Raw genomic sequence first — 24,346 nt, forward strand, 5'->3', positions numbered from 1 at the left:
TATTTGAACCTCACTGCTTACATTAGTTATAAAAGTCTCTTAAAATAGCCGCTCTAAAATCAGAAAAAGAAAAAAAATAAAGCGATGTCAGATCCTGCTTCAATTTCATCACTTACACCTTGTTGCTAGCTTCAAATATCTTAAGAAACTTTTCTCCATAAAAAATTCTCTCCAAAACCGGCTTTACAAAGAAACAGCTTTTGGGGCAGAAAAGATCAGTGCTGAGGTGTGATTTAAGACAGCAGGAAAGCTATCCTGCCTCTCCTCCTACCAGAAAGTTCCTACATTTGAGCTCCATTCTTTGGGCCTTTAAAAGTCTACCCGCAATGAAGTACTGGCATCATCTTAAAATCACCTTAAGGGTCATTCAGTGGATTGCTAATGGAGTGCAAAGCTCTTGACAAATGGAGAAAAATAGGCTCTAAGCAGATAGGGACATATAAAAAGGTAAGAGATATTTTTAAAAAGGAATTTAGCCAAGGAGATCAAAGCAAAGATCACCTCTGCTTTGGGGTGGCTGACCTTTTTGTTTATCTCGCTCTCCCATGCTACCCACAATAACAGCCTCAAAGACCTACACTTAAACCTCCTCAAGAAGCACCTTGGTCTTAATATAGGTAATATCCCAGGTTTTCCATAATCTGAAAATCACTAGCCCAACACAGCTAGCTTGCTGCTTATCTTCTTTACTGTAGAAGACAATCTCCAGCTTGTTCCTTGTACCATTTTTAAATGCTGAGGGTTCAATAATCAAATATTAAATCAAATATTAACGACTCTATGGTAAACATAACATATATAAATTTAAACCATTTCTCTACATTTTCTGAATATTATGAAATGGGCATTTTTCTATCCTGGGAAAGAAATGCGTCCATCTGCTTGCCTTGTGGATCACTGTGAAACCCAAGCATCCTATTCCAACAAAGCAGATGTTACCAACAGCCCCGTAATCTAACCTTGTCCCATCCATGACATATTACTCTTCTTCCCTCTATCTCTCCTTATAATTCCAGGTAATACAAATAAAGTTCACTATAGAGCCTTATTAACCTATCAACTTCAAAGCTAATTTATTGGCCCAAGATTTAGTTCAGCGGTGTTCCATCTAAAAATAGAGGAGGGGCCAATTTCTATCCTTTTAACCTCTGACTTGCATAGGAGGTGACCAGAAGGTCCTGGGTAGCTTCAAAAGCATCAGCTCAGATCTTTGTACTCATTCTAGCATGGCCATCAAATGCAAGAACTGTGAAGAAAAAAAAAGGTTGCTGAAAAGTGGGCTGGTCCTTGAATAGCACTAATCACCATCTAACCACCTCTTTCTGCAAGCTTGTTCCCTCTTTGAGCTACACAGCTGCAGTGTCGAACAGCAGGCTGGCCAGGCCTCAGAGCACCACAGTGAAGGGACACGTGCCAAGGCCTGGGCAAGAGTGGTATTCCCTAAGGTCTGATGAGGTAACTGCCAATGCTCTTCAACCAAGAATAGCGGGTGACAGGAAAGTGGTATCTTCTTAACACACTTGAGAGGAAACCTGTTTTGAGCCCAGGAAAGACCAAACACACTTTAAACAGCATATACTAAATCTTTAAACATTAAAAATCACTGCTCTCCATGATCCTATCTGTTCAAGCTCACGGATAGAATAAATTCTTCATGCTTTTCTTTGACTACTGTATGCTTGTGTGTGTGTGTGTATATGTGTACACACATACACACACACACACACATATATATTTAAGTATATGAGTCTATGTGTGTGTATAAATATATAATATACAAATATGCTATATTTAGTGACTTGTAGTTACTTTTCATTCTTTTTTGTTGTTTAGTTGTTGTTTCCCGCACTTCCCCAAAGGGTACTTTGAAATCTTTCCAGTTTTTACAATTAAACCTAACCATCTGGACTAAAATCTTCACATTCACTAAATTAGTCACAGATTTTGTGGGTAAGCTGAGAAAGTAAATGCTATGCTCAGTGCTAGGATTTAAACCACATCTACCACAGCAAAATACTCTCTCTCCAATAATCTTTCCAATTATGCACGCACATTCAGGCTCAAATAACATGGAGACAACTATACCTCACTGCACAGAATATTTGTACAGTTAGTATCACTCTTTAGATCCTGAAGTACGTTGAACAGATCCAAAATGAAATTCTTCAAAAACCCTTCAGAATCTATTTACAGACAAAAAATAAAACAGTACCTATTTTTCCACCACCATTTAACTTCCTCCTACTACCAGTGTGTGCTGAAAAACTTCTCACCAAATTCAGAGGCGATTTAAACACCAAGAAAAATGTGATTGGAATACACTGGGCATTTTCTAGATTTTTCGAGTATGGAAGTCTTTGAAGCTCTTCAGATTTCACTATGTCAGAAAAGGAAATTCAACGTGTTTAAGATTCGATAAGCTTAGAGAGTTGAAATCAACAAGGACAAGTGATTTCATGTTGTCATCCAATCACCAGCAAATAGTTGTAGATAATACTGAACTGTCATCAGTCTAAAACTGGACAGGATTATCTGCTGGAAGTAACTCCACAGCTGTACCAACTTCAGGTAAGTGAAAAACACGGGTTCTTACAAGGAAATAATATATATGAATTTACAGCAGGCTTATGGATTCATATGCTATATATAGCCTTTCAAAGCAGACTTTGACTAAGCCTTTAATATGAGCTAAGATAGAAGGTACTGGACTTTGGTATAACCAGGTTTATAAAAATCATTTTCAGAGCATCTTTAAAAAGGTAAATTTTTCCTTTCACATTTTATATGGGTAACAAAAAGCATCCACTTAAATTAAGGTACGCATAGAGAGGTTACAGAGTAGGAACCAGGCACAAGGGGAACTCTCGTTAACATGCAGGAAGTTCAACACCCATTCCCCACTTCTTTATGTACATGTGAACAAAAACTAAACCACTGAAATACATGGTGTGTTTGGGTGTTTTTTTAAACCCTCAGAAGCATTCTCATTGTGGAAACACTGATAATTTGGTTAAAAAAAAAAAAAAACAAAAAAAAAAAACTTCCTTTCCGGGAGGAATTAAAATTGTAAAGAAATTCCAAGCTTGCAAAGCCTTTAGGCTGTCCTCAATATTAACATAAGCTATGTATTTTTGTTTTTTTTTTTAATCTTGCCACTTTTGTTTTGATTTACTAAGTAAGCTTAGGTTGAGCACATATTAAGAGTCAAACAATACCCCCCCCCCAAAATCAAATTTACGTGAACATTTGCAGGGATTTACCTCTTTGATAAAACATGATTTTTTATTGCATGATCTTTAAAAAATGTATTTACATGAATTTAGTCATACAACAATGATAAGTTTTATGAGATTTACAAGTTTGTAGTTTTTAAAATTATGTTGGATGCTCACAAAAGTAAAATCCAGTCTCTTTCTTCATTAACAGAAAATATTAATAGAAAAGCATTTGGAATGAACAGTAGCACATTAAAAAGTCACTAGTTTGAAAGGCTGAATCCATTTAGACCCAAATCTTTATACCCTATTTCCTCCCCCATTCTTTTCATCCACCTGTTGCTCAGCACCTCCTCCAAAAAGTAGATCTGCAAAATGAAGATACCAGCCATGATTTAGACTCAAAAATCAAGCCATTTCAAAAGGAGAATGATACCAAAATAACAGTACAAGAATTTAGTAAGAAGAAAAACAAAACAAGATCATGTTAAGCCAAGTTAACATATTTAAACATTCAATTTATCTAACATGCATCAAGAAACAAACAATTTTAATGCTGCAGAAGGAACGGGCTTTACATGGCCAAATGCAATACAAAGAAATCATGTAGAAATGATTCTTGGAAGCATCTTGAGTTATCATTAGGGTGACAGCTTATATACAAAAGAACACTTAGAAATAAAGGGTTTCACTTCCAAGATTAATATAAAAATAAAAACTAAATTGGAGAGTGTTCAAAATGATACTTCTGGAAAACAACACTTTACTGGTGATTTCCTTAAGCCTATTATTCATAAAAGGATTAGAAGAACAGACAACTACAAAGAGAACAAATGCCATGATTTCTTGTCTTCTACTGTTAGATACAATCCAGTCCTTAAATTAAAAAAAAAATAATAATAATAATGAAAGATATCCTGAAATTCTGGCTGCCAGGCAAGAGCTCTTCCCCCGCCCCACCCCCATTTGCTATACTACTTCATTGCCCTTGCTGAAGAGGTCCTCTCTATTCAGTACCATGGCCCCTAAACTAATGAAATAGGGAATTTTCTGTAAACGGTCCCAATTATTCAAGAGAATGCATTGTCTACAGCCACATTTTAACAAAGGCTCTCCACCAAACGCCCCCTTTCCCACACGCCTTCTTTCCACTTTTTACTCCCTACCTCCACCACCATCGCCCACCACCACCAACCCCCCTCATTTGAACAAACAGGAAAATTCAGCAAATGCTGTTGTCCCTCCCTCTTAGTTAAAAGAACCTTAAATTTTTAGCTTCCTGACCAAGCAGCAAATAAATGCCACCTGCCTCCACCTTCCTCCCCTCTCTCTCTAAAGCTTAAGAAGTACATTTTGCCAGGGGGTTCTCACCCATTAAACTATTCATTCATTCTTCTTTTGTGAAAAATGGTAAAACAGCTGAGCATGATCACAAAACATAACACTGGGCTTTCAATTCCTATACCTTACGGCCTAATTCTTTCGCCTCCTGGTCCATAGGATTTGGTGACTGAATAAATCTTAATCTGTAAACAAATGATCTGCTCTACAATTAAACTATTCATTCTTTTTCTTTTCTTTCTTTTTTTTTTTTAACTGCTTGGCGGCTACCCAACCCAGAGACTTTTAGGTTCTTCCATTATTTAGTGCTCCCAATGGTTAAAAGGCAATAAGCTCACTTGGAGTTTATAAAACTATGCACCATCAACAAAAGCATGTAATGCTTCCAAGATGCACACTGGCTTCCACTTGCACAATGGGGAGCTGTGTGTAGTCTCCCCCAAAACAAAAATGCCCAGCCCCAATTAAGCGCCCTGTGGGTCTTCAAAGCAGTTATGCTAACTTGCAAATACACCAAGATCCACTTGAACTCCAACTGTCTTGTGTGCTTTTACTCCCAAGGTAGGGGAAAAGCCTGAGCAGACTGACCTCATTAAAGGGTAATTAGTGAACCCCAGGACTTGAGGGGCTAGCACAATTGTGCCCTTTGTGAGCATTTCACCATGGGGCCACTATCCCTCCCCCGCCTTTTTTTAACCTAGGCGGTCTCTACAATCTTAAGGGCCCACATTTAAAATTTTTAAGGATTTCAATCTATTTTTTCTACTACCAGTAATAGAGTAAGAAGAAAGGCAGCCATACAAAGAACACTCCTACGTCTTTTGTGGAATTCTGGCATAGCTAAAAGTTTTCAAATAAAATAATTAAATTTATATTCTCTATATAATAAATAATTTAAAATAGGTTTTGTTTTAAACAAAGTGAAAGAAATGCTCCACCTCTTGGTTACAGAGATTGAAAAAAGCACATTAAACAAAAGGACTTATAAATCAATCATTATAGGGCTTTTATGATTATATGTGACAATGACGTTGAAAAACAATTGATCTATTTACATGTGAAAGTGTTATTTAGACACTAATACAAAGTAATGTGATCAACATAACCACTTTACCATCAATAAAATTATTCACACCTCTTTAAAGCCCATTATTATCGTTGATATCAATCTGCCAAGATGCTGACGAACACTGCTATAAAATGTACAGTAAATTTGGCTGTTTATATCCTTTAGCTTAAGAGTACCACCTTTCTGCAAATACTAAGCCAGTGACCTGAGAAAGTGGTTTTTAAGGCAAGTAATAAATAGAGCTAAGTTTGACCTCAGCAACAAACCTACTATTTACATATAATCAGGTAGATCGATATCTTTGTAAAAAAAAAAAAAAATCACTATAAAGGAAGATATAGAGTTGGCGTAATGATCTCCCTCAAAGTTGAACCACCCCAAAACCCAGAGTCAAGCTCATTCTCCTAACAGTGGATTATGTAGATGGGGACACAGGGTACTGAAGTCATAGGAAGCCCCTGACTATGCCTACTTCAGCCCAGAAGTTCCAACAGCTTCCAGAGGACTGACTGCTCAGGAGGCTGTGCTCAGGATCTAGGCACACATCTGAAGGATAAGGTTAAAGCCCTTTGTGACATCTTCAAAGGTACCCTTGTATTTGTTAAGCCAATTAATCACCCAATTCTTTCTTTGGGTGTACAGCTTTTGAATATCAAATGAAAGAATTTAAAAGTGTGTAACAAGTCTTGTGTGCTTTAGCCAAATATACTTTAGCTATATTTAGAAGTAAATTTGTGTGTATTTGTGTTCTATTAAAACACTGCACCAGGACCCCCCTCTATTAAACTTGGGCAAACATCCTTGTTTTGTTTATTTTAGAAATGCTACAAAAGTTATATGTTTAACCTAAACATGTGTAATACATTTTGAGAAATTTTGAAAAGATAGAAAAGGCTTAATTATTAAGAGATGGGCCCCCCAAGCTGTTTTTTTTTTTTTTAAATATACATATATATACCCAGTACTGCAAGCTTTGAGAGAAAAAAAATGCAAATCCTGGAAGTCATTTCAAACACTTGGAAACTCTTCCTCTTAAAGTAAATCCAAGGGCTCAAAAAATAAATATTCAAGAGCATTAATTTGTTTCTAGATGTGTGCGTGCAAGTAAAACAGCAGTCATAATGTGGAAATTTCAGTCACATTTTGCAACTAATTGGAAGCAGATTAGAATTCCGCCTCAGGGGAACGTTGTCAAACTAGAAGCTGGAGCAAATGAAGAAAGAGGTGAGCGCGTCTTGAAGAGCTGACACATTTACAGCGCTCAGGGCTATAAACGGGTCCTGGGAGGAAAGGAGGGCGCGTCCCCGGCTGCTCGCCCCGCTGTCCCACAGGGAGCGCGCGCCCGGCCCGCGGGCACGAGCGGGCCACACCCCCGGGCCCTGGGACTCTGGCCGCTCCTGCCACGGAACAATAAACTAGGCCTCCCGAAGGAACCAGTGGTCCTGGTAAGATAAAACCTGCAGCCTGATAAACTGGAGCAAGCAAAACTCAGAAGGAGAAGGTTTCTTTATTTTAAAACTGGGGGTGGGGGGAGGGGGTTTTGGGGAGGGGAGAGAGGAGGGAAGGGGGAGGGAAAGAAGGAGGCAAGGATGGGGGAGGGGAGGGCGGGGAGAGAAAAAAGAATGCAGATTGCGGAGGATAATACAGCAATGGGGTAATGGAAACAGCTGCTTGCTTTCTACTTCAGTGTCTGGCATCTGCTGCGGCATCATGGGAAAGGCTGGTGAAGGATTTGGGCGAGGAATGTAAATGTAGACAATTGGCCAAATGGAGTTTGATGCGGAAAAGCTCAATTGCTCCGTTTTAAAATCATGTTGTTCCCTTTGGGGAGCAGAAGCAAACAATATCACTTACTCAAATTCCACCTTCAAAGCAGTTTCAAGGTTTGAGAATGTGAATCGCTTTTCAATCAGTTACTTAAAATGTGAAACAATATAAAGGGATATAAAGCCTAGTTGTTGGAACAGCCTCCATTTGTCAAAGTGTAAGGCTCATCTTCCACCAGTCTTCACGGAAAAGTTAAATGGAAGTATGTTTCACTTACTTTGAAAAAAAAATTTTTCTTAAATCACCACTGCTTGCTTCTGAACTGGCTCAAGGGACAATTTCTATTTGTTGTGCCTATTTTCCCCTTGGCTGCAAAGATTCAGTTCTAATTTCATTTCCATCACAAAAGAATTGGCGAAGAACTAAAACCCAGAAACATGTAACTGAAGTGCTGCTGTGCTAGTCATAAGCCTATAATAAAGCACAGATTTGATAGCATTATCCATGTACTGTGGTGAACCACACACAAATAAACAGTTCTTCATGAAGAATGAAGACCCGAGGCTTCAACCCTTCCAATTCAAACATTATTGTTGCTTTTAACATGAGCCATCCATAAAATCAGCCAAGGAGGTGACAGGAAATCCAAAAGTAATCTGGTCTGGCTATGTACTCTTTGCAAAAAAAAAAAAAAGTTCGGCAATGCTTCCAACTCATCCTGATGATGTTCTTCTGAGTGAAGAATGAGTAAAACTGTAAAATGTAGGCATAGAAACAAATGGTACTTTTATGCCAAGTGAATTCAAACACATGGTAGGTGTAGCCACCCAAAAAAGTACAGCCCTCTAGTATAGGGAAAGCTTGCTTGCTAACCTAACTAGGAAGAACTTAGACGCGACCTTTGAACCTTCAGTGACTAATTCGAGAGACAAAAAGGTACACCTAAAGCAACCAGAGAGCCAGATGTGCTTTCCCAAGAAACCAACCAGGAGTTTTCTTTAATCAAAAGGACGAACAGTGACTTCTAGGAGTTTATGAAAGTGTGACCAATTGGAACTTTGTCGTCTGTTGCTAATTGAAGCATATAAAAGAGTCCATTTCTTAAAACATACTACAAACACTTTTTTTCTTTTTAATTCACTGCCACATGACAAAAACCAGAATCAAGTTGACTGGTAGAAGATCAGTGCAACCAAAGACCAAGCTATTATTTCAAACTGTCAGGGGAAGGCAGTAAAATTGCTACCAGGTCTCCTTAAGTTACCCTTCAATAAAAAGAAGCCATCAGGGAAATAAGAGGAAAAGAAAACACATCAAAACCTTAAAAGTCCCTTTAAGTAAAATTATACGTCTGTGGCACTATGCCATCTGCTCTCCGGTTAACATAATAAGCCAATTCCACAACCTAAATATCTGCTTTCTAAAATCATTATGTACAACACAAAATATAATCAATATATTTTTAAACTGTAAAAGCTACATTCAAATGGAATTATTGGAATATACCTAAATGTCTCTGTAGGCACAATTTTCTTAAGGTGCTAGCTGACAATGAGGATTCCCAGGAGGCAAAAAAGCTCAGTGGTTGAGCTAGAATGTCACAGTGAATAATCATCAAACTGGGGAAAGGGGGTGGAGAGGAAAAAGAAGAGAGTAGCTTTGAAAAAATCGGTAGTATTTATTCATCACTTCAAACCCATTTGTTCTAACCAAAACATCCTTCCCTTTGAGTTCTCCTGAATACCAGATGCGATCCATGTATCTCAAGACCCAATGCCCTATCAAAATATAAGAAGTATTTGCTTTGTGATCACTTCAGTTCTTCAGGCAAAACCTATCATCTCTTTTAATACATTCCCAAAAATAGTTTGTTACCCATATTTAGCAGATACACAGATCTCAGCTTTCAGAGCAATGTGCCAATCTCACCCTCTTGAATATCCTTAGAGCTCTCAAAATAACATTACAAACAGCCCAACTGCTGGTCAACTGACTATGAATAGTTTAACAACCTTTCATTCATTTGCAGACTTTGTTCCAAGAGACCAAACCTGTAGCTTAAAAAGAACTTGCAGCAGAGAGCATGGTAGTCTCTAGTGAAACTTCAGCTGAGAGAATTGGATAGCAATGGGCCCATTTACTCTGCCACAGAGTGGAACGTAAAATCAATGGTGACACTTTAAAAAAATAAATAAATAAAGCCTATACTAACTAAATACTCCAAATCCACTGCTAGCCCAACATCTATATATGCAATTATAACATTCATATACACACACCTATGCAATACCAGAGTTAGGAGGCTCCAGTATGATCCCTATGTTAGGCTACAATGATGACCTAAGTCATTCCTGATGCAGAGATTTCACTTGCTCTCTTTTCCTATCGACAGCCTTACGTGTACAGATTAAGAAGATATTATTATTATTCATCAACGACAATCCTAGCGAAGAAGGATTATTTCTACTATGAAGTTGCTAAAGGATAGCCCCATATTTCCTTAGTTCTGGCTTCCGTGTTCTCCAAGAATGCTACAGTCAGGATTAAGTAATTTAGGAATAAACTGTTTAGTATTCAAGCAAAAACCTTGATGTTCAGATCACTGGCAAGTTCAGAGTGCTGGCAATCAAAAAACTATGTTGTGCTAAAGTAATTACTATGAAAAACTTCCAGTGCTTAATATTAAAGAATAGAATAACATGATCCTTCCACCTCTTCTACACCTCTAGAGTGTGTTCAACATGGCAATTATCTCCATTCAAGAAGCAGAGAGTTTAAACTGCATTGAAACTCAATTATACCCATGACTTTTTAAACATGCACTTCAAAAGGCAGGTTTCATCACATTTAAATCATTGAGCAAAATCTTTTCCCCCACTTATAAAAAATAGATTTTTATCCCTCTCCCATGAGACATCTTCACGTATAAAAATCATTTCTTTTTAGCTTTTGGACCCACTCCCTTTATTAAGGCAGAGGGATGACTGAGCAATGATGAAAGACAAAGAGAGATTCCCATCTGATAAAGACAGTCCCAGGCACAGCTCTCCCAAATGTCACTATCACCCAGCCTAGAGGTGCCACCATTTTAAAAGACCAGATCACAAACCAGTTAACAAAAAACACATTACTTTGCTACTTTTATGAATGTAAAGGAACTAGGAGTCGTAGATTTATGATTTAAGTGCTTCTGGCTAGAATAGCTTTCCAATTATCAAGGGCCTCTTAGGAAGAGCAAGAAAGCATTCTGTGTTAATGACCACAACCAGGGGTCCCTTCTCAGCTCTTTTGTCAGAACCCAAGCAGATCCTCCCCGCAGCTTCACCATTAACATGTCTGTTTCCTGTCAGCCCACTCAGAGATAATGTCATTTATCTCAGGGAGGCACAAGCCCAGTCATTAGCTTCTATAAGAGACCTCAAACAAAGGCGGATAATGTTTTACCCAGGGCTCTTACTACAACCAGAACCAAGAAGCTTAGCATCTAAAAGTCAAGGACTCAAAAAAGTTATCATCGTTAAAAGAATATATTCCTTGTTATCAACAATCCCAGACTACAGCTCAGGAGAGCAAGGTCTCTGAATAGTAAACACCAGTGCACAGGGCTATCACCTACAATTAGATTAACCGATAAACGCTGGCCAGAGTTAGCCTGTGAGAGCCTTTGCCTCCCCCCCACCTCGCCTCCAGGGGGAAAATTGACAGAATAATTCAGGTACTGACTAAATAGTTAGATCTTTGAAGAACTGACCCCTCATTGTAACTGCCTGCAGGAACTGAATAACCATTATAAAGTATTCAAAGGCTGGGCTTCTGGAAATATTTTAAATAAAAATGGAACTGGTTAAAATAAATGTAGAAACATGTGTTTTCACAGTGTTGCTCATATTACTGCAATTTCAAGTTTCTATGAAGTACCAGGTGAATTTTTTTAAATTTAAAAAAACACACAGACACAGTCAAAATTGGAGCAAATCTCAGCCATTCAATCCTTGTTTTTCATGCTGAAAACGAAGAACAGATGGTACTTTCCATGTTGTTTGAATCTGGTTATTGAACACCTCTGTGGTTAGGGAGATTTCTGCTTAGCACTTTCGGCATACATTTCATTTACTAACTATAAAATGCTGCTTAGGAAAAATAAGTCTTTATAACACTCTAATTAAAACCATTTTGCAGCCAAGCAATTTCACTTGAAGAGCGTTCTTAACCTCATGACATTTGGACAATCAGTCCCTCCTCCCCTCCCTTTTTTTTTTTTTTACAGACTATTTGCAAAGTTATTAAAAGTTGCTAAACATTATTTATCTCCTTTTAGCACAATCTTGATCAGTTTTGCGTTGTTTTTTTAAATCTCTCCAGCAAACCCAGCACATTTCAAATACTGTGCCCAGAACCCAGTGATGTCAAAGTAAGGGGCTGGATCAATGATTGGGAGCCACCCTTAGTTACCAACGTTTTTAACAGCTAAATCTCTTGTGTAGCTTTCAAAACAGTTTGCTGTCCAACAACAATGGACTTTGTTCTTTAATTATAGCAAGTGACCTTTCTGCCCTTTTATTTCGCAGTAGATAAACTGCACTCTCTAAGCAGAATTTGTAGGGGGCACTATATTGGGGGGAGGCATACTGTCCACAAAACTCATTAATCATAATATGTTCTTAAAGTGCTCACACTCACTTAGAAAATGTGCCAGAATTCCCTCGTGTAGTGTAAAAAAGGCTTCTATGAGAGAATAAAATACAATGAATGATACCCTTTATAGACAGGTCCATTTGTAGACACCCCCCCTTTAGGCTGTTAAGAACCAGTTTAGTGAAAGCAGTATGATATTGGAGAAATAATTCTCTTTTCTGAATACGTACTGAGTAGTCAGAATTCCAAGACACAACTATGAGATCTCCTGCACCTTTCACGTCTATCAGCTGTTTTTAAGAAATCTATGTATTTTTGAACGTCCCAGTGATCAGATAAACCTATTTAACTAACCATTTAGCCCGGCCAAATGCCTGTGTCTGATAAGTCAAAACTGTAAGACAGCTAAGGAGGATACATACAGAAGAGCCTCAGCAGAGGCTAATATGCTTCAAAAGAAAGGAAGGGGGAGGTGGAGAAGCAGGTTTTAACAACCAAAAGCCAACCCCGTCAAATCTACTTATTCAGACATGTCACTGGTGGCTTAACCACAAAATGGGCTATAGAAATATAGCTCAAACATCTTAGAATTATGGCATGTTTTGATTTTGTTCACGTATTAAGGGAGTGGCGACTTTTACAACATACTTGTGGTTTCCACATAAAGGAGTAGAACACTCATTGATTTAATTAGGTTTCATAAGATCCAATTTATCATGTTTTACATGACTTTGTGTAGTGAAGAAAAAGAATAAACACACCAAAAATAGACATTTAAGCATGCTGTGAAAATTAACCAGTGACAGTCAGCCTTATGAATCTCCTGTGAGCCTTCCAACCAGGAAGAAAAAAAAAAAAGCACACACACATGTCCCCCCTTCGGTTTCCACATTTGGCCCATCATGAGCCACATCTGATTGCTGACAATTAATCATCTTCACTTTTCAGTCACTTGTTTTCACAAACCCAGGTAATCAAGCAAGGCTGAAATTAAAAGATGTACGAAACGTCAACCTTTCTCAAGATGCCTCAGTGTTGAAATATTTTTGTCAGGTGAAGCTGTCCTACTAAACCTTTACCTCCTAAATAAGTATCCTCCTATCTTAAGGAAGTATTTTCTAAATTGAAGTCTAATTTACAAAACCACTAGTGGAATTAGAGTTACTTCCCTGGGTGGCATCTGTGCAAGGGAGTGCCACCTCTGTGTGCCAAAGAGGAAAGCATTCTCCAGAGTAGTTCTGGGGCAGGGTGGGGGTGGGGTAAGAAAGCCTACAGGAATGGTATTCCTGAGCCAACACCCCAACTTGACAGAGAATGGCCTACCCTGCAGGATTCAAGCTCCTTGGAGCCATCCCTTTAGTGTCCCTGTGTACCCAACACTGGTGGCTACTGTTGGCAGTGGAGTGAATCTAATGCACTGAGCTCTCTCCCCTCCTCCACCCCAGGCCCATCATGACTTGTTTGCTCTTCATTTATATAATTCATATTATCACATTTATATTGCTCTGCCTGAAGATGAGTTGCATGGATATGAATAATTTAAGTCTTCCATTCTTCATCCAGCTTCCTCTGTGACTAGAAAGTGAAAAGAACACAAAAACTGGAGAACCGACACCACGCTCTAATCTCAGTTGCCATGACAGCAGCCTTTGAGATACTGAAATGTTCCGATTGCCAGCTAAACAAAATTGTTGAATGTGAACATTTGGCTGGAAGATTAAAAGGCTAAGGGGAATGCAAAAGGGCAGTACCTCCCACATTCCAGGCAGCAGTGAATCCAATCAAATGGCTCTGACTCCTTAACCACAGCCATTGTGAGCACTGGATTAGGGCAATTCATCTAGATAGTTAGAGCAGATTAGAACTGCAATTTGAAGACTATTGGCAACAAAAGTAAATGCCCTACTGTACTAAGTAATAAGAAGATCTCAGAATGCCTTTTAGCAGAAATTATGTGAAACTACACATTTAAACATAAGAATTAAAACCTGGGACTTAAAAAAAGTCCATTTAAATTCACCAACGGAAAATGCTGTCTGACCAAGGAGACAGGAATAAAAGTGCTCAGAAGCTTTTTTGCAATTTTGGCATTATCTACACCTTAATGGACCTTTATCAACTTCTAAAATCATCAAATAAAAACTTTATTCCTGTACTCCAACTTAAATCTTGAACATACGAACACAGAAATACAAAAGTTTAAATAGAGAGCTGTGAATAATTGTACATAAAAATAATTACCCGAAAACATCTTACAATTCTGACCAAGTTAGAAATAGCAAAAATTAAATTAGTTAATAAGCGTATTTCCAAACAACCATGCCACAAACCACATGCTATGAATTTTGCTTCTGCAAGGCACAACTTGTAGAATGAACCTAAAGATTAATTTCATAAGAACATCACCCCCAGCTCACGCCCAGCCTTCCTGGTGGACAGAGCATCTTCGGTCCTAGGGCACGACTCAGTGCACAACAATCACCAGACCAGCAAGTCACAGGCCTCCAGCATCAAGCAGTAGAACACTGGGGGCAGTTTTTCAAATGCAGTGTCTAACTAGGAAGACAATGACAGGTGAGAGGAAGGGTCCAAATTGCCTAAATCAACATCCCCACCACTCAAAGGCAATGGGTAATTCTAGTATCAGTTGGCTCTGTTTGCACATTTCAGGAACACCAATTTGCCAACTCTATTTCACTTTTCTTACCAACCTTTCAGCTCCCTAGTCGAGCTAGAAATCCAAGTGATAATACTCTTAAATCTCCAGCTAAGAACTGGGCGAGGGAACAAGGTTAGAGACCTACCTAGCAGCCACCAAAGCCATTCCAGTCTTTCCCCACAGTTATGAAACCAACGACCCAAGGACACCAAGGTCAGGGTTTAATTCAGAACCAATAAGAGGAACCCATCCAAGGATGATATCCTTTGACAGAACTGTTTTGGAGACAGTAACGAAAAAATAAAAGGATTCAAGGTGAAGTGTAAATTAGAATCCTCGACATACCTCTCCAGGGAAGGAGCGTAAACCCTGCACATAAGGACACATACCAGAAATACTAGGACATGTAAATTAAAACAGAAGACAGCTCTCCTTGGGGGAGAAACCAGGACAAGAGTCAAGTGGGTACATGCACAGGTTTTCTATTACAAGCACACCACGGCGGACTGACTGGCCAGGAGCCTTTCTGCAGGGCAAAAGGTACTTAGAACACCCAGGCCCTCCCACCTGGGGACCCGAACAGCACCACAAGCGGCAGCGGCGGCGGCAGCAGCAGCAGCAGCAGCAGCAGAAGCCAAAAGCTAAACACTGCACCCAAGTAAGCTAGCTACCCCATCCCAAATTTTCATGGAGAGGATGCATATCATAGAAATCTCACAAGGAACCAGAAAGCACGAATAAGAAGTGTAAGGCACACAGAGGCACACCTCCACACACAACCACACAAATGCACACAAAGAGGAAAAGTGGGAGATCTAGAGAGGCGACTTTATCCTACCTTCTCCGTTTTCAGTTTCTTGATTCGCCTGTGGCTCTCCTCCTCCTCCTCTTCCTTCTTTACCAACAAACAGTTTCCCATGAGCTCTGAATCCGGGGCACTTTTGCTAACTTCCCCGGCAGCCGCGACGCTGCCACTCCCAGTGCCCCCGCAGTGGAAGGGGCTCGCGCCACCTCCATTGCTCTTGGCCCCAAAGCCATAGAGGTGCCCCCCGGAAGGGGCCTGGCTGCCACTGCCATTCTGGTGGCCCTGAAGCAGGTCGTGCTTGTCCTTCCTGGATTTCCCCGCATCCTTATCCCGCTTGGCGCCTCGGCTGCTCTGGCTTTTACCTGGCTTCTCCTCTTTGCTTTTCCCACAGGAGGCCGCCCCCGCGGTGGCAGCGGAGGTGCCGGTGCTGGTACTATTGCTGTTTGGGTTGCCGCCGCCGCTGCCGCTGCTCACACTTTGACCCAGCGCTGAATTCATGCCAGTTGCCTCTCCAGGGCGCCCTTGGACTTCCTGCCTCTTGCCAGTGCTGCTGATCTCGGGAATCCCATACAAGGCAGCAGAAGGCAGAGATTTATTAGCATCCTTAGAAGTTTTACTCCTTTTCACTTTTGATTTGCTGGTCTCTTTGTGTGAATTCCCCTGGGGAGCAGAGGGCTGAACAGAAGCAAATTTTAGGCCATCGGCTAAGGCTGCTGTAGCACCGGCCCCACTGGAGGCCAGACCTCCACAATCCTTAGAGTTGCTGCTGCTAGTGGTATTGGTGGAATTATTCATCTCAAATTTCTGTCTGTCCTTCTCCAAATCAGCGTCCAAATCAATTATTAAATTTCCAACTCCGATTTCCCAATCATCGCCACTGTCATAAGTATCAACCGTATTTGGATCCACACCTTTTCCTGCAGTAGAAATGTTCACTGACATCCTGAAGATGAGCTCTCTAGAATAAAAATCCGATGAACTTTCCTTTGGAGATGAGGGGACATTCGTTTAGCTCCGCTGGGCTTTCTCTTAGGAAAAAAAAATCTTCTAATCTTCTTCTCCTTTTTCCTGCCCCAGGAATGTGTCCAGGGATTTTACACCCTTCAGTCCAGGTCCACCTTTTCCTGTGAAGGGGGGAAAAGTCGAATATTTCTTGTCTGGGTGTTACCAGAATAAAAAAAGGTTAATATTAGGGAGTCAGTAAGGGGTACAGGGAAGGATGGAGAGCAAAGTGGCTAGTGTATTGTCTCCATAGTACAATATCAGGTATAAAGAAAAATAACCAAGCCTCCAAAACATACCCATGACAGAAAGCATCTTACAGTAGCTAAAAAAGAAAGTCCCTTTAGTAACAACACAAGGATAATCACTTTTTAAAAGGCATTAAAATATCTTAAGGATCTGAGTCAAGTCCAGAAAGGTTTAAACAAAAAGAGTTTTAAGATTTTTGTCTAGCATATAACATGTGATAGATGGCTCAACCCCAGATACACAGCCTGAACACTCAGACAAGAGGGAGGAACACAGCTTTAAACATCCCTAAACGTGCCCTAGATCTTGCAATTTAAATGACCAGACCCTGGAAGTTCTCTGAGGTTAGTTTCAGAATAATGTTGCTAAATTCTCCTTATTTCTAATTTTATTACTTCTTTTTACAAATTGGGAAGTCTGGTTTTTGTTCCCAGTAAGGAACAGAAAAAAACAACCAATAACCCCCCTACCACCACTACCATACACATACTCCCCTCCTATCCTCTTCCCCAACAGTTTATACAATTATATTTTTTTAAATACACACATGTCTTTAAGAGTATTTCTCTATAGAAAAGACAGTGTTAAATAAAAAGCTAAATACCTGCCTTTTTAGGAAAAAAAATTACATCCAAACAATTCTACCATAGTCCTAGGTCACAGACTTGCTCAATCTGTTAAATATGGTGCTACTGACTGTACAGGGAAACTGATTAAGACATACACTTTAAGTGATCTGAGCCAAGGTGGCCTCAATGACCGCAAATGAGTGTGTGTTTGACAAAGATCAGTTAAAACGGTTTTTAAAGGGATCAGCCCCCTTTTAACAGTTGATTGTCAAGAAAAATAAATAAATATACATACACACAGACATTGCTTACCTTTAATCCTTTATCATTTTTTAATTAGGCCAGCAAATCAAAATGCCTTTCCCACTCCACTCGGCAAACAAGCCTGTGCCTCATTTTACTTAAACACCAAATGATCAAGAAGGAAGAAACCAAATAACACATCTCAGCCAGAATAATCACTCGATAACATTATTCCACCTCCCCACCCCCCTTTTGGCAAACGGATCAGGAGTCCTTTTCTCCTTAAAAAAATGTGTCACTGTACAGCTGGAAGATAATGTTTCACATTCACAACAGAAGCACCAAACGTTTTTTTCCCTCTTAACAAGCATCGAGAATAATAGTTTTTTAAAAAAGAGAGAGCTTAGAGAAAAAAGTTTTCCCAACTTCTCATTCCGCCTTCAGTTCCAGACTTCAGAGTCACCGTGATCAGTAAGTAATGATCCCATGTAGCAAACCTACAGGCGTCCGCTAGTAACAAGACAGAATGTGCTAACATCGGGATAAATTAGTGAAAGGGAAGAAAGAATAAGAAGAAAGGACTGAAAATCTGGGCTGGATTCCGCCTGTTAGTCGGGAAGTGGCATTTTTCCGCCGGTCCTGACAGATTTGATTTCTTGAACTAACTTAAGAGGAAAGGAGGGGGGCCAAGCGGGTGGGGGGAGGAAGAAAGGGTGGGATGAGAAGCGGAGCCAGAGGAGAAAAAGAAAGGTGTGGAGGGGAGGGGAGCAAATGATTCATGTGAGCTGATAAACCAGTTATAACAGCGTTCGCTGGGGGCGGGGGACGGTGGGCGGTGGGGTGGAGAAGGGAAAATAACGGCGATTAAAATTGGTTCTGTCTTCGAAACCTAAAAGGATGTGATGTTTTCCTGTTTTATGTTGTTTTAAGAAAAAGGAACCGAGTTCCTAGTATAGTCCCCGAGGGGGAAAAAAATCCGCTGTCACTCAAGCCAATCAGTCAGGCGGTAATTCGATAATTAGAGTCAAAAAAAGATTTTTTTTTTTTAAAGGCGACCTTTTCCCGGACAGTTTTCCCCATTTATAGTCGCAGCAAACGGTGCGTCTCCCTTTTATTTATTTTTCTCTCCTCCTCCTCTCTCGCCCACCCCCTCCTGTGTTTAGTCAGATGGCCCCGGAGCTTGGCTTAGTATTTTTAATTAGCTGGCGTTTGGAAGCTAAAAGCAGTAATGAATTGTTGATGGATTGGAAGTGGAGAGTCGCTTTGCTGGAAATGTCGGGGCTGAGAGAGGGGGATGGGCAAGTTAGCAACAACCAACCATCTAAAAGGAGCGATTTTGTTACAGTGCAAGCCTTTCACATCACGTGAGGATCAAGGGCTCAATTGGTTGTCGTGAGAACAAAAATGGTGACAAGCGTATCAAGAAAATACTGATCTGGTCTTTAAAAAAAAGCTGAAGGTCTCTCCCCTCCCCCTGCCATACTCTCCCCACCGCCGCCTACCACCACCACCCCCTGCAGTGGGCGCAGCTACAAGTTATGAATGTGAAACATTTCTCGCAGATCTAGGCTCTCGGAAGTTCGGAAGGAGTGAAATGTAATGAGCACAAGAGCAAAGCAGATGTTTTAAAGAAACACCTTATAAACCTTTCCTCAACTTATCTCCAATTTGTAGCCTTTCCCAAGGGGCCAGGGATAGGGACGCCGAGGCGAGGGAGGAGGGCACCTCGAAACAATTTCGGTTTTAGAGACCCCCCTCATGTCTTAAACAAAGAAAAATATTTTGCTAGCTCCCAAGTCAGGTCCTGTAATAAACACACCATTGTTACTATTTGTGGGTTTGTTTGGGTTGGGTGGGGCTTTTTTTTTTTTTTTTCTTAATGGTGTTTTGCTGCTTGCTTTTTTAAGGAGGTGGAAAATGGTAATTATAACCATTACATGTAATGGGTGACTATTCCTTTGTTTAATATTAAGTTATTGGGCACTAGGATGTGACAAGAGACAGAAATCAGCTTGTTCTGCCCTTGCCCCCATTTCCCTGGCACGGTTTGGAAGAGGGTCTTGCCCAGCTAGGATAGAAGAGGGAGTGAGGTGAGCCAGAGAATGGACACTGCAGATCAGGATATGTAACTGTGTCACTTTTATTCTCCTTGGGTTAGAGCCCAAAAGGTAATTTACTCTAAGTTACCCCGAGTGCCCAGTCAAGCTTAATTTGTGTGAAGAAGTTACAAATGCTTCACCCTCCACTGACTAAAATTCACCCTTCTTGGGTTGTTGTTCTCAATGCAAAAGCCAAACCCTGTAACTAGTTCCTCATTTCAATGCATAAAACTCGCACATTCCCCTGCATGAAGTCCCCGCTAAGTGCTATATAGAGACACACCACGCAACCGTACTTACGGTCTGTATTGGATCGAGTTGACCTTTTCCTTCTAACTGCATTGAATGTGTTTGGTTGAAGCCGCTTTATTTTGGAAATTATAATCTCTTCAACAAATTTATTATTAAAGAAGATGGACCATCAAATGTCACAGACTGTCCTGTGTATTTTTTATAAAAGCAAAAATTAAAATTAAAAAAAAAGAAAACAAAAATCCCCCTGGTGCACACACACAACAAGCTTGTTCTGCAACACTGAAATCAGGACTGAAACACAACACACACACAGGGGGAGTGGAGCAAAAGGAGCTCTGAGCCTCTATACCTGAAAGGGACTTTTCTTTGTTCCCATTGCCCTTTCGGATCGGGCCAATCAGAGAGCAGCTTTTATGAAACCGGGCTCTCTCATTGGCTAGCTGCTTTCTCTTGGCTACTGTAGGGGGTTGAGAAATACACACGTATAAAACACACACTGAGAGCGGGTGGGGGTGCGGCGGGGGGTGGTTGTGGAGACAAAGCGTTTTATTTTCCAACCAGATTGGGGTAGAGGAACCTCCTGCAGTAAGAAGGGGGAAAAATGGTGCTCGCGTTTCAATTACTGCATCATTCACATAAAACACTTATTTATTAAAACAAATCTCAAACAGGCTGCAAGGAGAGGATGTCGGTAAATACGAGTTTGATTGTGTTATCTTGGGGGAAATAATGTATGTGATCGCTCGGTGGCAGAAGGAAGCCAAATGAGCCACTAGCGCGTAGCGAGGAGAAAAGGGAGGCTGGCTGTGTGGAAATGACTCCGAACGTTTTGTTGGTTTCCCTTCCTTGTCGCAAGGACTCGGTAGCGCGAACTCCCAAGGCTGATTTTTCTGTATGGCAGCTTCTGGCTTTCAACCCTCCCCCACCACTTTGCCCTTCTTCCATTTTTCTACCTCCCGTGTCTCTTTTTACTCGCTGATTAAATAAGAAAAATCGATCAGGGGGTAAAGGCGGTGGTGGGGAAACAAGTAACCCTTTTGTTTCCAGTCTACTGGTCTACAAGCACTGAAGTGCTAACATTGGCAACCATTTAACCACCACTACGTGAACGGTTCTTCCCTGGAATTAGTAACACATCTTTCCCACCCGGTCCTAGGCGGCTCCAAAAAAACAAAAAACAAAATAAATTAAGGTCCCGGCCAACCATATTAACACCTCGGGCCAGCCTCATTAAAAAAAAAAAAAATCGATCCGTGGGAGAGAAATATACTAGGAAGATTAACCCATTAAACAGTCCCAGTCCACATTTTTTAAACCAACGGATTGTCAGAGTTCCCCTTCCCCCAAATTTTTAACCCTACCATGAGGATTGAGGGTGAGGGGAGAGGTGTTAAATCTTTTGACTGCTACACCGAACAATCCGCCAAAAATACAGAAATATTTTAGAGTTTATTGTAGGACAAACGCCAGGTTAATAGGACTCTGAGGTGACAGGGTAAGAGAGGTTAATGAAATAAATTCAGTATTGTACTGTAACAGCTAATATACTTAAGCTAATATATTTATATAAAGCCTTTAGAGCACTTGTATTTTTAATTTTTCATTGTTATTTTCCAGTACTTTTAGGAGCTAGAACATGGAAATTCTAAAGGCAAAAGGTGCTCTGAATTTAATAGAAAGCATCATGATCCCAAGTTTTAAAGATCCAGCACTACTGGGATTATAATTTCCACATGACAATTGCAATTTAAGGTACTTAACTGAGTCAGATGAACATATAAAGTGAATTAGTGCTAGCAGAAGATAGCTTATGATGTAAGTATTCAGTGATAAGTTTGTGGAGCAATAAAAATATGTCATATGTTTTAAATAATGTGTATTGACTCATGTTTGAGCTTTCAATATAGTTAGTTCACACACATGCCAGTTGTTTCACAACCCAAGATGAACTAGATTTGGCTGAAAACAGTATTAAAGAACCGTTTCCACCCTTTTCTGAGGTATAAAAACTAGATGAATGCAATCTACAATAGTCCTTAGATCTCCCTTCAAATCAAAGCTGTACGTTAATAAATAAAATGGGACAAATTAGATATCTAATATCCACTTATCCTCCATTTTAGCTTTGATGATTGTTTTATATTTTTGAATGTATAGATTTTACAATTTGTGTATGTCTCATTGATAATAACACAGCACCATATGGTGATTTTTAACTCTTCTTCTTTTAAAAGAGTGGTTCCTCGAAGGACTTTCTGTGTCCCTGAAGTATCACCTGCGTTTCAGCCTTTGGAAGCCCGTGGCTACCCCATATGTATTATAGGTTTGGAAAAATCAATAGTTAGTTCTTAAAACAACTGGATTTCAAAAGGCATAGAAAATAAGACCTGGTAAAGTTGGAAAAGGGTCACTTCTCCAACACATTCCCTTGGGAAAAGCAAATCTGCAACATAGATTTGGTATAACTAAAACCAAAGCGTAGACTTCCTAATATTCAAATACTCTGACCCAACCCTAACTTCAACACCTAGCCCTAAATCTTAAGTCTTTTGGATAAACTCCACTGGTCAAAGACAAAGACTTATCCCTAACTCAATCACAACCATTTTGGGCAAGTTAAAGCCTTTTCCTTCCATTCCAACATCTCCACACTCTATTTGTAACCACCCCCATCCCCTGCCCTCCAAGTTCTTCCCTCAGACTTGAATAAACCAGAGTTGCTATGCTGGCTTTGTGTGTGTTTGTTTTGTGTTGTTTGACAAAGGGCCCAATCAAGAGACATCAGAGGGCTCTCAGCTAATTGATGACTGACACTAAGATAATTACTAGCTTAGAAATTCAGAGCTACTCCCCTCACAAAATCGGGAAGTTCAACTATATTTTAGAGAAGACAATTTTATCTTTCTCTCTTATCAAGATAACAGAACACACTACCTCCCTACTAATATCCACAAGCATACATTTGATAATACCAGTACACTGGTATAATATGTGCACTTTGTAATTTTACATTTTAGTGTGTGTCTGACCAGAGATGTGGTCGAGGGGAGGAGCTGTCTGGAAATGAGTCTAGGAGGAATGGAGGGTGGGAGGAGAATGAGGATAGTGTAGGAGCAGTTAAAGAGTGTTATCCCATTTCCAATAACCACTACTGCCAGCTCTGCCCCTGCACTTACTGCATCGATTACAAGGTGATCAGAAGGTCCTGGCAGAAGACTTTTTCCCCATTTTAAGGGCAGAATTGTACAATTCTAAGGAGGCAGGAGCTTCAAGCAGTTATAGAGGAAAACTAGGTGGCCTTTCTTTGGTACCTATTTCCTCTGATTTGTGGTATATTATTAAGAATCAGAAATTATTTCTTGGGTTTTTATTTATTTGGAAGGATGTCTATAACTGGGCCTACCTTTTCTAAATCTATGCCAACATTGACCCTTGAGATTTACTCAAGACCAAGGAGAAAAAGTAGAAAGCAAAGTTATAAAAAAATAAAACCTACCTGGAACTGGGCTTAATTTATGGGAAAAGGAACTTAATTTAGATATAATGAGAAACTTTCTAGCTGCCTAAGAAGATTGTGCAGACAAATGCTCCTCTATCTAGGGCTGTTTATGAACAGACCTGCCTCAAGGTAGTGGGAAGGTGACCTGCTCTCATTTCTAGGGGTTGTAGAATTGGTGATTTATTAAACACTTACACAAATGTTAGAAGGTCTTCACTCTTTTTACCCACAGGTAGAATCCTAACTTCCTGCCTTTGAAAGGTCTGTTAGAGAAAGCTCTTCTCTCTGCCTTTTCACACATGCTTACTAACCTCAAATTTCTGTGAAATATTTTTAACAATATACATCTCTAGACAATTGTCACCAAAAAGAGGTGAGCAGTATTCTTGATCAAACATTTGATGTTTTTGCAGTATCCTGACTATCACTGAACCAAAATAAAGTGCCAAGAAGCAGGTGTTAAGTGGAGAGAGAGGACCCTGTACTGGGAAACATTTCAGATCCTTCCCCAGGGGGTTTTAGAGAAGAAAGACACCGGAGGGTGTTCACACTGCCATGGAAGACTGGCAGACATTCTGATATACATTTTGTGAATATGGACATTTACGCACACTGTATAACACAGCTGTGTTAACTTTTCAGGTCATTTCTATGCCCTATTAGTTCACCTTGAATTTAAATTCCATAGAGTATAACAAAGGGACCGTACATCCAAGAGAAGGAGAATAATGACTGTCTTCGCAAATCTTTATAACACGCTTTTGCTTAAACAAATTGAAATGACAGAAAGCAACTTTTCCATGCTCTGATTTAAGACTACAGTGAATTTTCATAGTAAAGAACTATAAAGTGAAAGAAGGTGTTTCTCCCTCTAGGTGTATGTAGTTTTCCCATTCCTCAACCTTAAAATAACCTAGAAGGAAAAGCAGCACATCTTGT

The 24,346-nt window shown here is 40.0% G+C and overlaps 1 protein-coding gene across 4 annotated transcripts in view; it reads right to left on the reverse strand.

Moving 5' to 3' along the window:
• Positions 1 to 20,233, reverse strand: part of ZNF608 (zinc finger protein 608) — a 109,003-nt gene extending 88,770 nt beyond the window's left edge. The window contains exons 1-2 of one of the 4 annotated variants that reach the window (XM_011358317.2): positions 19,954 to 20,233; positions 15,525 to 16,615 (exon numbers count right to left, since the gene is read on the reverse strand). In XM_011358317.2, coding sequence (XP_011356619.1) covers positions 15,525 to 16,433 — 909 coding nt within the window. In that variant the 5' untranslated portion in view covers positions 16,434 to 16,615; positions 19,954 to 20,233. Of the gene's footprint in view, positions 1 to 15,524; positions 16,616 to 17,623; positions 19,012 to 19,953 lie in introns of those variants that run through there. The other 3 variants (XM_011358316.2, XM_023529596.1, XM_023529597.1) reach the window with 3 other exon arrangements.
• Positions 20,234 to 24,346: the final 4,113 nt, after the last annotated feature.

This window comes from Pteropus vampyrus, unplaced genomic scaffold, assembly GCF_000151845.1.
Source record: "Pteropus vampyrus isolate Shadow unplaced genomic scaffold, Pvam_2.0 Scaffold39, whole genome shotgun sequence".
In the NCBI taxonomy this organism is placed as follows: Eukaryota; Metazoa; Chordata; class Mammalia; order Chiroptera; family Pteropodidae; genus Pteropus; species Pteropus vampyrus.